The sequence below is a fragment of the Moschus berezovskii genome, chromosome 5 (assembly GCF_049115385.1).
Source record: "Moschus berezovskii isolate FMDL1 chromosome 5, NW_MosBer_1.0, whole genome shotgun sequence".
Lineage (NCBI taxonomy): Eukaryota > Metazoa > Chordata > Mammalia > Artiodactyla > Moschidae > Moschus > Moschus berezovskii.
In genome coordinates this window covers 98,193,387-98,206,282 of record NC_142464.1, presented here as the reverse complement: position 1 = coordinate 98,206,282, position 12,896 = coordinate 98,193,387, and the positions used below count along the sequence as shown (strand labels likewise).

The 12,896-nt window shown below is 36.8% G+C and overlaps 1 protein-coding gene across 2 annotated transcripts; it reads right to left on the bottom strand.

Annotated features, from left to right (window-relative positions):
• Positions 1-8,939: 8,939 nt before the first annotated feature.
• CXCL8 (C-X-C motif chemokine ligand 8) lies at positions 8,940-12,428 on the bottom strand. 2 transcript variants are annotated; one of them, XM_055435009.1, is made up of 4 exons: positions 12,269-12,428; positions 10,863-10,998; positions 10,507-10,590; positions 8,940-10,066 (listed from the first exon to the last, which is right to left on the bottom strand). In XM_055435009.1, exons 1-4 carry the CDS (start codon positions 12,330-12,332, stop codon positions 10,045-10,047), a joined length of 306 nt encoding a protein of 101 aa, XP_055290984.1. In that variant the 5' UTR covers positions 12,333-12,428; the 3' UTR covers positions 8,940-10,044. The 2 variants fall into 2 exon arrangements, with proteins under 2 accessions (XP_055290984.1, XP_088692513.1); XM_088836387.1 differs by lacking the exon at positions 8,940-10,066 and having other exon boundaries at positions 10,503-10,590.
• Positions 12,429-12,896: the final 468 nt, after the last annotated feature.

The window sequence follows — 12,896 nt, the reverse complement described above, 5'->3', positions numbered from 1 at the left end:
TAGTATTGCTGTGAACATTCTGCATCTTCTTTTAGGAATACATGTGCAAAGTTCTATTGAGGTTACCTAAGAAAACATTTATTGGGTTATAAATCACATGTATGTCAGCTTTAGTAGATGCTGTCAAACAGATTTTCAAACTGCCATTTACACTTCCATCAACAGAGTTTGAGTATTCCAGCTGCTCCAAATCTTTACCAAGACTTGGACTTGTCTATCTCTTTATTTTTGCCATTCTGATGGCTGTGTTCATTGCTTGTTTGTACTTAGATGGAACTCCTATCGCTTTGTTTCTGAACAGTTATATCACAGAGAGTGATTGCTATTGATTCTTATTCTGCTCTTCTACTAAGTTCTACTTGGCCTGTGGATGAGAGATGTTGCTAATTTTGTGTCTTTCTGGTGAATAGGGTGAATAGAATAATAGTTATCTTCCGTTCCTCCTCCAGTTCTTTGTAGGCGTTGATGAATAAGATGACTATTTCTTAAAGCAGTGCTTTAAGTGACAGATCAGTGATACAAATTTTAGCAACTTGCAGTACCTGAATGCCTTCTTTGGAAATGATCTGATAAGGTAATTCCTTGCATTTATTGTCATAGCTACCACACCCAAGGTGGCAGAAATGCTATATTCTCCTACTCTTTTGCCCTGAGGTTTGCCAAGATAAGAGCCTCTTCCAGGTGGTTTCCAGTTCTATTGGCTTTGCAAGGATGAGTGGCTTCTCTCTCCTCTTCTTTCTACCCTTTCTAATTGTTTTTTTTTTGCTATCCCAGAGTGTAGAAAATGGCAACCCACTCCAGTATTCTTCTTAGAGAATCCTGTGGACAGAGAAGCCTGGTTGGCTACAGTCCAGGGGGTTGCAAAGAGTCGGACATGACTGAGCAACTAATTCATTTTATTTTTTCAAAAACATCAAGTAGCAATAGAACCTTTATTTAGAATGTATAATTATCCCCAGCACTTGAATTTTATCTCCAGAACTGAAAGACTTTCAGAAATCTCTTAAGGGAACTAGTCCTGCTTTTTCTTATCATCCAGCTGATCTCTAATTCTATATGCCTTGATTTCAGACCAACAAATGCAACTTTTGACTAGAGTTAGCAAAAAAGAATACCAAAAAAAAAAAACAAAAGAGGAAGTGCAGGTGTTCCTCTTGGTTGCATAAATTGTTTACATGATCTCAAAGCCATAACATATACTAATAATCAAATCATTGCAGATTAAGTTCTGCTCTTGTCTCAATACTTTTTTCCCCACAATCCCCTTTACTACTGCTGTAAACATAGGTTATGTGCTTAGAGAAGATTTACGCAAACACACAGGAAGACTTATCTTAGGCTGACACAAGTCACACTTTTCAAGCAAGAGACAAATGTTTTGCAATTTTTAGAGTTTCATTTCTTTGGATTGTTTTTCCAAGAACAAGTGACTAGATGATTATTAACAACCCTCTCAACTCTGTTTCTCCATGGTTTAATGCTTGGAAAAATCCCTAAAGGATGTAAATATATGTTTTGTTTATTTTATGTGTTTTATAGCCCTCACAACATTTGGCGCATGTCATGGGCTCTTAATATATTTCATTCTAGTTTCTGTTTTTAAGAAAATAGTTATTACTACTAAAGAACTGAATTAGAGACTGAAAATTCTCTTTAAAAATAACAACTAAAGTGCTTATAAAAGGAGTCCAAATCACTAATCAAAAGTGATTTAGTAAGACAGAATATCAATAGGTAATAACCACCACAATCACTGCCACAACAATAGCAGTAAAATATGATCTTGATCTGTCTACCATATAATATCATTTCTAATAGTTACACCAATTCCTAGTGACATTCTCTCATAATTAATTCCAGTACTTTTCCTCAGATACTAGTTACAGACTGTTGAGTATGATTATGCTGCAGTTAATTTTCTCATTTGACATAAATACACTGTCCTCAGAGAGTGAGGATGAGGGAGAGAGAGAGAAAGAAAGGAAAATATAGTGAAAATAAAATATTTTGCTTACCAGGATTCCCTATAAAAATAAAATTATAATTTTTGACATAAACACAAATAGAAGATGAGCAAACAGAAGCATAGCTGTTTTCCAAATGGTACTAAATGTGAATAAATTATTACATGTGAGAAAGCAGAAGAGCTTGAAAAGAGAAAGGGAAAGAGAGTGGAAGAAATGAAGCACTGAGATGCAGATGAATACATAATCTTCACTGGGCCCCTTTCCCCCCCCTCCCCAAGTATTACTACGTATGATAGGTTTCTAAGTATAGAGACAATATGGAGCTTGGGGGTGTATGTTTGGGGATGTAATCTGGTGAGGACTTGGAGTTTTCACCCCGATGAACATAGCAGAATGAGTAAGTTCTGGAATCTCACAAATTAGTGTAGTAGATTCTGAACTCTAACAAAGATTTGAACATTGTACTCGGCTCAAGTTTAACCAGATGCCCAAGGACAGGAGGGCTCTAGCTGACATCTGGTTATAAAGGTAATGGCTACCGTCAATTCAGTCAGTTTGGCTGCTCAGTTATGTCCAACTCTTTTCAGCCCTGTGGACTGCAGCACGCCAGGCCTCCCTGTCCATCACCAACTCTCAGAGTCTATTGAAACTCGTGTCCATTGAGTTAGTGATGCCATCCAACCATCTCAGCCTCTGTTATACTCTTATACATAATGTTTAAAAGTCTTCAAACAATAAAATTTATCCAACATGCTTTTTATCTATGGGAATTCAAAGAGTATAGAAAATCATCTTTCTCTACTCATCAAGTTTGGTTCTTTGACCTTAAGTAATCTTTTGGAGAATTTCTGGTTGCTCCATCTGTAACTCTTGTGGGAAGTAATAAACCTGCTATTTACTCTGTTACATGGAAAAATTCCCCATTTGTTTTCTGATCTCTGCTCTGCAGATTCAGCAGATGGTTACCAAACTTGGGGCAATTGCTGTCTGACCATTTTTTGAAGTGGGTAATGAAGAAATCATTATCTAAGCTTTCTTTTGTTATTGTAAGGTTAATACAATCTTAGGCAATTTTTAAAGTTATATTAATACAACAAGCAAAAATCAAAACATTAAGTTTTGCATCCTTTCTTCTGAAGTTTTCAAACATAGCCTGGATGCAAAATAGACATTTTACAGTATCTAATCACACATGTGGATTAAATGCATGGGTTTTTTTTTCTAATTTTGCAAAATATTTTATTGTGAGTATACCATACAGAGTAAAGGTGTATAACTGTGTAAAATAACAAAAATAAAAGGAACAACCTTGTGCTTATCAGCCAGGTTAACAAACAGAACATTACTAATAATTTTGAAGGCTACTGTATGTCTATGGGGCAATCGATTGTTTGCCAAACTTTATGTTTAAATCTGTGTCTATACATATAAAACGTGTCTATATACATATTTTACTAATATAACTGAAACAAAGGAAAACAAAATTTTCAGTTCTGCAAATTTACTGGCTTTTCCTTCTCTTGTTCTCACATCCTCTCTCTTACTCTTTCTCATTTTTCCTTTTTGACTTGTTTGCTGCTGCTGCTGCTGCTAAGTCGCTTCAGTCGTGTCCGACTCTGTGTGACCCCATAGACGGCAGCCCACCAGGCTCCCCCGTCCCTGGGATTCTCCATGATGCCTAATCTTCAGTTTGATCCACTTAACTGCCTTTTCAATGGAATACTTTGTTGTCTTATAGACAGTGACAATATAGATGAGAGAGTGAGGAAAATCATTTGGCATATTTTAAAAGTGATTAAAAATGAAAATAAAGAAATAGATTTTTTAAAGTATTCATTATTCAGTTCAGTTCAGTCGCTCAGTCGTGTCCGATTCTTTGCAACCCCATGAATCACAGCACACCAGGCCTCCCTGTCCATCACCAACTCCCCGAGTTCACTCAAACTCATGTCCATCGAGTCGGTGATGCCATCCAGCCATCTCATTCTCTGTCGTCCCCTTCTCCTCCTGCCCCCAATCCCTCCCAGCATCAGAGTCTTTTCCGGATGCTGATTGCAGCCATGAAATTAAAAGACGCTTCTCCTTGGAAGGAAAGTTATGACCAACCTAGGTAGCATATTTAAAAACAGAGACATTACTTTGCCAACAAAGGTCCGTCCAGTCAAGGCTATGGTTTTTCCAGTGGTCATGTATGGATGTGAGAGTTGGACTATGAAGAAAGCTGATCGCCGAAGAATCGATGCTTTTGAACTGGAGAAGACTCTTGAGAGTCCCTTGGACTGCAAGGAGATCCAACCAGTTCATTCTAAAGGAGATCAGTCTTGGGTGTTCATTGGAAGGACTGATGCTAAAGCTGAAACTCCAATACTTTGGCCACCTCATGCAAAGAGTTGACTCACTGGAAAAGATACATTATTAAGATTCACCAAATTGGTTAGATGTCTGCACTTTGCCTTCAGGGTTTTATATTTGTCATATTAAGGTTGTGTACTTAACACATTGGAGAAGGAAATGGCAACCCACTCCAGTGTTCTTGCCTGGAGAATCCCAGAGACGGCGGAGCCTGGTGGGCTACCATCTATCGGGTCGCACAGAGTCGGACACGACTGAAGTGACTTAGCAGCTTAGCAGCAGCAACTTAACACATTAAGAAGTTTTGTGTAATGTTGAGAGTACTTTTGATAATTCAGCCCCCAAATGACATTAAAAAGGCCCCAAGAACAGACTTTGGGTTGCTTTCTATGGCTTCCCATTTCTTTTTTGGAAGGAGACCCAGGAAAAAGAATAGCTTATAATGCTCAGTACTCTTGCCTGGAAAATCCCTTGCATGGCAGAGCCTGGTGAGCTGCAGTCCATGGGGTTGCTAAGGCTCCGACACGACTGAGAGACTTCACTTTCACTTTTCACTTTCATGCATTGAAGAGGGAAATGGCAACCCGCTCCGGTGTTCTTGCCTGGAGAATCCCAGGGATGGGGGAGCCTGGTGGGCTGCCGTCTATGGGGTCCCACAGAGTCGGACATGACTGAAGTGACTTAGCAGCAGCTGCAGCTCACCATTTAAAATGAAGGTAGCAGAATCCATTAGAATTTTTCAGTTCCGTATCTTAGCCTTTTAGACCTTTCCATAGTCCATTTAGCACAGTTTTATTTGTTAATATTTGTTCCATCTTATGCCAAAATCCACTTGCCCCCAAATTCTTTCACTTCTCAAATCACACAAATTAAGTCTCCCTTGTCTTCTAGACCAGTCTTCCCACATAGTCTTCTTCCCTTTGTGTGGCTAACCACTACTCATCTTTCAGATTTTAGATTTTCTCAGGAAAGACTACCTAGGTTAGATAACTCTTTGCTACCTGCTTCTGAAGAACCCTATATCTCTACCATCTTCATTTTATTAAAATAATTTGCTATCTGTTATATTCACTATGTATGAGATCCACAAGATGACTACAAAGGTGGGTAGGACAAGGGAATTATAAAAATCCAATTGGGATCTGAAGAGAAGAGTACTGGACATAAAATTTAAGCAGAACTCTGAGGAAGAAGAGGCGCCACAGCCGGGCTGGTAAAGATCAATAGGCAGGGAGAGTTTACCTCCAGAGGGAAACAATGTTTCTAAGAACAGAAACTACTGGCATGGGATTTTCAGTTGGTTCCTGCTTGTGTATCACTCTCAAAAATTCTATATATACAGAATCTAGAAAAATGGTACAGAATCTATTTACAAGGCAGCAGTGGAGAAACAAACATAGAGAATAAACTTATGGACATGGGGAGAAGGGAGGAGAGGGTGAGATGTATGAAAAGAGTAACATGGAAACTTACATTTCCATGTGTAAAATAGATAGCCAAGGAGAATTTGCTGTATGGCTCAAGAAACTCAAACAGGGGCTCTGTACCAATCTATAGGGGAGATGGGGAGGAAGACAGGAGGGAAGTTAAAAAGGGAGAGGATATGTGTATACGTATGGCTGATTAATGTTGAGGTTTGACAGAAAACAGAAAAATTCTGTAAAGCAATTATCCTTCAATTAAAAAATTAATTAATTATTTAAAAAACATTCTATTATGCTGCACACCTTTGTGTTAATGTGGCTTGGGAATTAGAAAATAGAATGGGCTTTGCTCCACACTGTTGATAATGTTGACTCAGAGAGAAAATGGCAGTTGCATGTATCTAGGGTGATTGAACGGAGAAGGCGATAGCACCACACTCCAGTACTCTTGCCTGGAAAATCCCATGGACGGAGGAGCCTGGTAGGCTGCCGTCCATGGGTTCATGAAGAGTCGGACATGACTGAGCAACTTCACTTTCACTTTTCACTTTGATGCATTGGAGAAGGAAATGGCAACTCACTCCAGTGTTCCTGCCTGGAGAATCCCAGGGACGGGGGAGCCTGGTGGGCTGCTGTCTATGGGGTCACACAGAGTCAGACATGAATGAAGCGACTTAGCAGGAGCAGCAGCAGGGTGATTGAAAGGAGCTAAAGAACATAGGAAAATTGGACTGCAATATGAACTAGCAAATTAAAAATTAATAGAGGATTTCTTCTCACCCCAAAATGTGTAGCTTTTTTATAAAAAAAAAAAAAGTTGACTTAAGATAACCACATCAATAGTAAATGTGCTCAGTTCAGTTCAGTCCCTCAGTCATGTCCGACTCTTTGTGACCCCATGGACTGCAACACCCCAGGCCTCCCTGTCCATCACCAACTCCTGGAGTTTACTCAAACTCATTCTCATTGAATTGGTGATGCCATCCAACCATCTCATCCTCTGTCATACTCTTTTCCTTTTGCCCTCATTCTTTCCCAGCATCAGGGTCTTTTCAAATGAGTCAACTCTTCTCATCAGGTGGCCAAAGTATTGAAATTTCAGCTTCAACATCAGTCCTTCCAATGAATATTCAGGACTGATCTCCTTTAGGATGGACTGGTTGGATCTTCTTGCAGTCCAAGGGACTCTCAAGAGTCTTCTCCAACACCACAGTTCAAAAGCATCAATTCTTCAGTGCTCAGCTTTCTTTATAGTCCAACTCTCACATCCATACATGACCACTGGAAAAAACCATAGCTTTGACTAGGTGGAAAAGTAATGTCTCTGCTTTTTAATATGCTGTCTAGGTTGGTCATAACTTTTCTTCCGAGGAGTAAGTATCTTTTAATTTCATGGCTGTGATCAGCATCTTCAGTGATTTTGGATCCCCCCAAAATAAAGTCTGACTCTGTTTCCCCATCTATTTGCCATGAAGTGATGGGACCAGATGCCATGATCTTAGTTTTCTGAATGTTGAGATTTAAGCCAACTTTTTCATTCTCCTCTTTCATTTTCATCAAGAGGCTCTTTAGTTCTTCTTCACTTTCTGCCATAAGGGTGGTGTTATCTGCATATCTGAGGTTTTTGATATTTCTCCCGGCAATCTTGATTCCAGCTTGTGTTTCCTCCAGCCCAGTGTTTCTCATGATGTACTCTGTATATAAGTTAAATAAGCAGGGTGACAATATACAGCCTTGACGTACACCTTTTCCTATTTGGAACCAGTCTGTTGTTCCATGTCCAGTTCTAACTGTTGCTTCCTGACCTGCATATAGGTTTCTCAAGAGGCAGGTCAGGTGATTCTGTACCATCTCTTTCAGAATTTTCCACAGTGTATTGTGATCCACACAGTCAAAGGCTTTGGCATAGTCAATAAAGCAGAAATAGATGTTTTTCTGGAACTCTCTTGCTTTATCCATGATCCAACAGATGTTGGCAATTTGATCTCTGGTTCCTCTGCCTTTTCTAAATTCAGCTTGAACATCTGCAAGTTCATAGTTCATGTATTGTTGAAGCCTGACTTGGAGAATTTTGAGCATTACTTTACTAGCGTGTGAGATGAGTGCAATTGTGCAGTAGTTTGAGCATTCTTTGGCATTGCCTTTCTGTGGGATTGGAATGAAAACTGACCTTTTCCAGTCCTGTGGCCACTGCTGAGTTTACCAAATTTGCTGGCATATTGAGTGCAGCACTTTTAGGATTTTAAATAGCTCCACTGGAATTCCATAACCTCCACAAGCTTTGTTCCTAGTGATGCTTCCTAGGACCCACTTAACTTCACATTCCAGGATGTCTGGCTCTAGTGAATGTGTTGGGAGTTGGATAAACATTAAAGTTCTAAGGTCCTTTTTTTTTTGACTAGAAATGTAGTTAAGAATTGCCAAGTTGGATTTCTTAAAACTGATTGTTGTTTTTATTGTATAACTTCTGGGAAGTTTTCAACCATTCACTTTAAAGATTGACCCTTTGCTCTCATCTGTTTGTAAAAATCCAGTTGTACATCGATAAGTCTTTATCCCTGATTCTTGTATGTCTTTTTTTCTACTTTTCTAATTTACTACCTCTTCATATCTCTTTGTATCTTCTTAAATTCCAGATAAAGTCTTTGGGGTTTATTTCTGGTCTCCAATTTTCTTTGCAGCTGTTTCTAATCTGTTATAAAACTCATTCACTGAGTTTTTTGTTGTTGTTGTTAGATTTTGGTTTTATTTTTAAGAGTTTTGTTTGATTTGTTTTCAAATATGCTCAGTCTTTAATTATATTTTAAATTTCTTTGTCTCGTATGAATCAGTTTTCCTCAATTAGCTGAGAAGTGCTTTATAATGAGTGCCCTCTTCCCTCTTTCACTGAGTGTCCAGTTGTGTTAAGCTGTACAGACACCTAGGTTATCTGTTGAAAATCTGAAGTCACCTTCATTTAGTAAAATGGTATACAGAGGGAAGTTGAGAAAATTTCCATCATTCTGTGGAAAAGACTACTGATTGTAATCTATTTCTGGAAAGGAGTTATGTTTATCTGCAAATATATTTCCCACATAATATATAAAATATTAAGGGTAAGTATTTATGCTTTTTAAATTGAAACACGATTTTTAATATAAATGAATAAAACAACAAATCTTAAAACTACCAAAGAAAAATGAAGACAAACTCCTGATGACTCTGACAATGAATTTTATTTTAAATATCTTATAGTTATATTCATATTTTCATACTATCAAAAACAGTAGAAAGAACTGTGAACACATAAAAGCTTCTTAAAGTCAAAAATAAAGTTGATGTTGGAAAACACTATTTAAAGTATGAGAATCTAATTGTTCAGAATAAATAAATAAATAAAAAAAAAATTATTTGATTCTTATTGCCTGGTAAATTTTTACAGATTTAAGAAAGACAGTCTCAGGATTCACATGATTCAACACATCATTGCATAATAAGGGCAAGACTAGTCCAGGCATCTCAAAAGTAGGACTTCCAGTTCAATTAAAGTTTCAGATAAATAATTATGTATTTATATACTAAAAGTTATCCATTGTTTATCTGAAAGAAAAATTGACTGAGAGTTCTTTCTGTTTGTGTCTTTTAATTTGCTAATCTGGTAACTATGATTACAATATAACAATCTTGATCAAAACATCACTTAATATATAAAATAAGTATAAATTTACTACCATCATTATACTATCTTATCAACAATGCTTCTTTCCCATTTCTCCAAATTCATGCACAAACAGTGTATTTTAGACTTAAATAAATATATAAATAGATAAATAAGTTACACTTGAAAATAATTTACATGACCAAATAAAAGTTAAAGTGCTTCCACATGTCCTCACATCTCTGTGAGGTAGAAAGGTGGCTGAGATTTTTTTTTTCTCCAGTTTAGAAATAAAGAAACCGAGGCACAGTTGAACAGGTACTTGTGAATCCTGGCCAGCAGGCTAGGGTTGCAATATTAACAAAATCCAAAAACAAAAAAGCACGATTTCCAGATAGATTGGAATTTACAATATACAATGAAAATTTTTTAAAATATAAGCGTGTCCTACATGGAACAATGTACATGTGACACTAAAAAATATTCATTGTTTTACTTAATATTCATATATAACTGGACATTCTGTATTTTATCTGACAACCCTATACCAGACCCACACAGTACACGAGGCACTAAAGTAAATTTGTTTTGAAGTTTCATTGGCATCTTTACTGAGGAATTCTTGGAAGTGATGGAAAAAGGATTTTTGGTTGTTTTTTCTTTTTCATGAATCTTGTCTCTCAGCTCTGAAAATACATAAAATAAAACAAAAAGTTTAAAAATTAGCAATGTTCTAATAAGGAGAAAGGTATGGTTCTTAAAAATACACAATATAGAAATTTAGAGAGTCTTAGATATTCATGTGTTAGAAATGCTCTATAGTTTCAACTACAGATAGAGAGATCAGATAAGTCATCTAAACCGGAATATTTCTTAGATTTATAGGGAGGTCTACTAATGACAGAGGGCACAGGCATATACCCACACTCCTCTGGACAAACTGAGACATATGGTCTCCCAGTCATGAGTACAACAAACGCACTATTGCTGCTATTTTTTTTTTTTTAATCAAAGATGCAACTACTTAAAAGAAAATAATTTTCGGCAGCAGCAGAAAATTTAAAGGCTGACTTTTGGAGTAAATGTCACAGAATAAATGAAGAATATAAATTCAAGAAAAACTTACCTCTTCAAAAATACCTGCACAACCTTCTGCACCCACTTTTCCTTGGGGTTTAAGCAGACCTCTTTTCCGTTGGTAAGCTTAACACTGAAATGAGAGAGATATGATTAAAATCAATATTTAATGGGCTTCAAACACCACCTTGAGATTCAAGTCATGGTTCCTTGAGTACAGGCATAAAATGGAAGTACAAACTAATTTTTAGCTATGAGTCATGGAGAGTCCCATATTTAAATTTCTTAGAGACAAAAAATTTTTCCTATTTTTCTCACTATGTACCTGAACTTTGTTGGATTCTTCCACATCTCAATTCTAGGCTGACTAAAGTAAAATATCTAATCACTTTTGAAATTACTTACATGACTTCTGAATTTTCACAGTGTGGTCCACTCTCAATAACTCTCAATTCTTTGATAAATTTGGGGTGGAAAGGTGTGGAATGTGTTTTTATGCATTGGCATCGAAGTTCTGTACTAATTCTTGACAGAACTGCAGCTGTGGAAAAAAATTAATAATTTATTTCATCCATAAGCATAGCTTGGCTAGCTTCATGCTTATTAATTCCAATGTGATCATTTGGTGAGTATTTGTTTTGTAAACATCATATCTTCAGCAAACTTATCCCTGAAATCAATGGCTGGGTATTCTCCCAGGCTCTGACTTCAATTTTTCTCTTTTTTTAAAAAGAATCATTCCTAACAACATTGAATGGTGTAAAGACTTAGAGTTGTCTTTGGAGAATGTTGACATCCTTATAGTACATTTTCTCCTCCTCAACATTGCATAATCCTCTGTGATACCACAATGTTATTAACAGCAGGCAAACTAAGATTCACCTAAAGGGAAACTGCCTTCAGGAGGAATTAATAGAAATATATGTGAGTTACCCAGAGATTGTACTCTATCTTAATAAAATCCTTAATGTTTAAGAACATATATACATATGTCATATACCATATAAAATGTTTATGGCATATGCCATAAACATTCTAAACTATATTTCATAAGAGGGCTTAAAAACAGATTATAAACTTTATTGGGATCCCTCTTATGAAATATAGAATTCTCCAGGCCAGAATACTGGAATGGGTAACTTTTTCCTTCTCCAGGGGATCTTCCCAACCCAGGGATCGAACCCAGGTCTACCCACATTGCAGGCAGATTCTTTACCAGCTGAGCCATAAGGAAAGAGCAAGAATATTGGAATGGGTAGCCTATCCCTTCTCCAGTGGATCTTCCTGACCCAGGAATCGAACCAGAGCCTCCTGCATTGCAGGTGGATTCTTTACCAACTGAGCTATCAGGGAAGCCAAAACATTCTTAACTGTATTTCATAAGAGGGATCCCAATAAGATTTATAATCTGTCTTTAGGCCAAAGGGCAATTGATAGTTGCCCGAAGCTTGTCAATTAAATAGTACATGGAGTAAAATAACCTGAGTTATCTTATTCAATATTAATAGGTAATATGGGTAAATGTGGCCTCCAATAAAATATACTGTAAATTATAGATTTATGTTAATTATTTGTATACTACAGAGTATGAATGATGATAGGAACAGAATGTTTATATAAATCAAACTTTCTAAATATATTGATACAACCTAAAAATTTAAAACTTCAATTTAACAGTAAATGACTGCAAAGATGATTTTCTCTTGCTGAATAAAAAGGATTCTTGTTATCCAGGCATGAAGGATAATCTTGCTATCTGAGCATCATGTTTAGACCCAGGAAACTTCTGTAGATTAGAAGGATATGCTTACCTTCACACAGAGCTGCAGAAAGCAGGAAAGCCGCCAAGAGAGCAACAGCCAGCTTGGAAGTCATATTTGAACAAGAGGCTTTTTGTCAGGTTTCTTCTGGCTCTTGTTCTAGATGCTCGTGAGTTCTGCTGTCCCAGAGGACTTCTGTTAGACAGAGAACTCCTGTGGCTTTTTATATCATCATAAGAGTAGGGAACAAGTGCACCATCATGCTTGCATCATGTCAGAGGAAATTCCACAATATGCAACCATCCGCCCTTTGAGAGCATATCTGAGTCATCTGACTCCTCTAGTGATTGGTTTCTTATCAAATTTTCTGTGTGGCCCAAGCTTTATTTGATCTTTCAAATAATTTTATTGATTTTGTTTAAAAACATGTTTCTTTTAAAACATTTTAAAATATTTTTTAATAGTCAAGTTTCTCAGTTTGATACATTATTGTCAATGATAGTCCTTTTTATTTGAAAACTTTATCATGGTCCCATCTGGCAGCTGTTAGAGTAAGGTCATTTATTCTTTTATGGCACCATCATTTCTTCAGGTAAATTATATGTGCTGTAATGATAGATAAGGCAACCTAGTCAACCACTTTTAATGGGGACACAATTTACAAGAAGTCCATTTCTAA

Coding starts and splice junctions, on each gene's coding strand:
- CXCL8 (XM_055435009.1), bottom strand. CDS start 12,332: ATGACTTCCAAGCTGGCTGTTGCTCTCTTGGCGGCTTTCCTGCTTTCT. Junction 10,591..10,862: donor TGTGAAAATTCAGAAGTCAT/GTAAGTAATTTC, acceptor CTCTCATTTCAG/TGTTAAGCTTACCAACGGAA. Junction 10,067..10,506: donor GTGCAGGTATTTTTGAAGAG/GTAAGTTTTTCT, acceptor ATGTATTTTCAG/AGCTGAGAGACAAGATTCAT.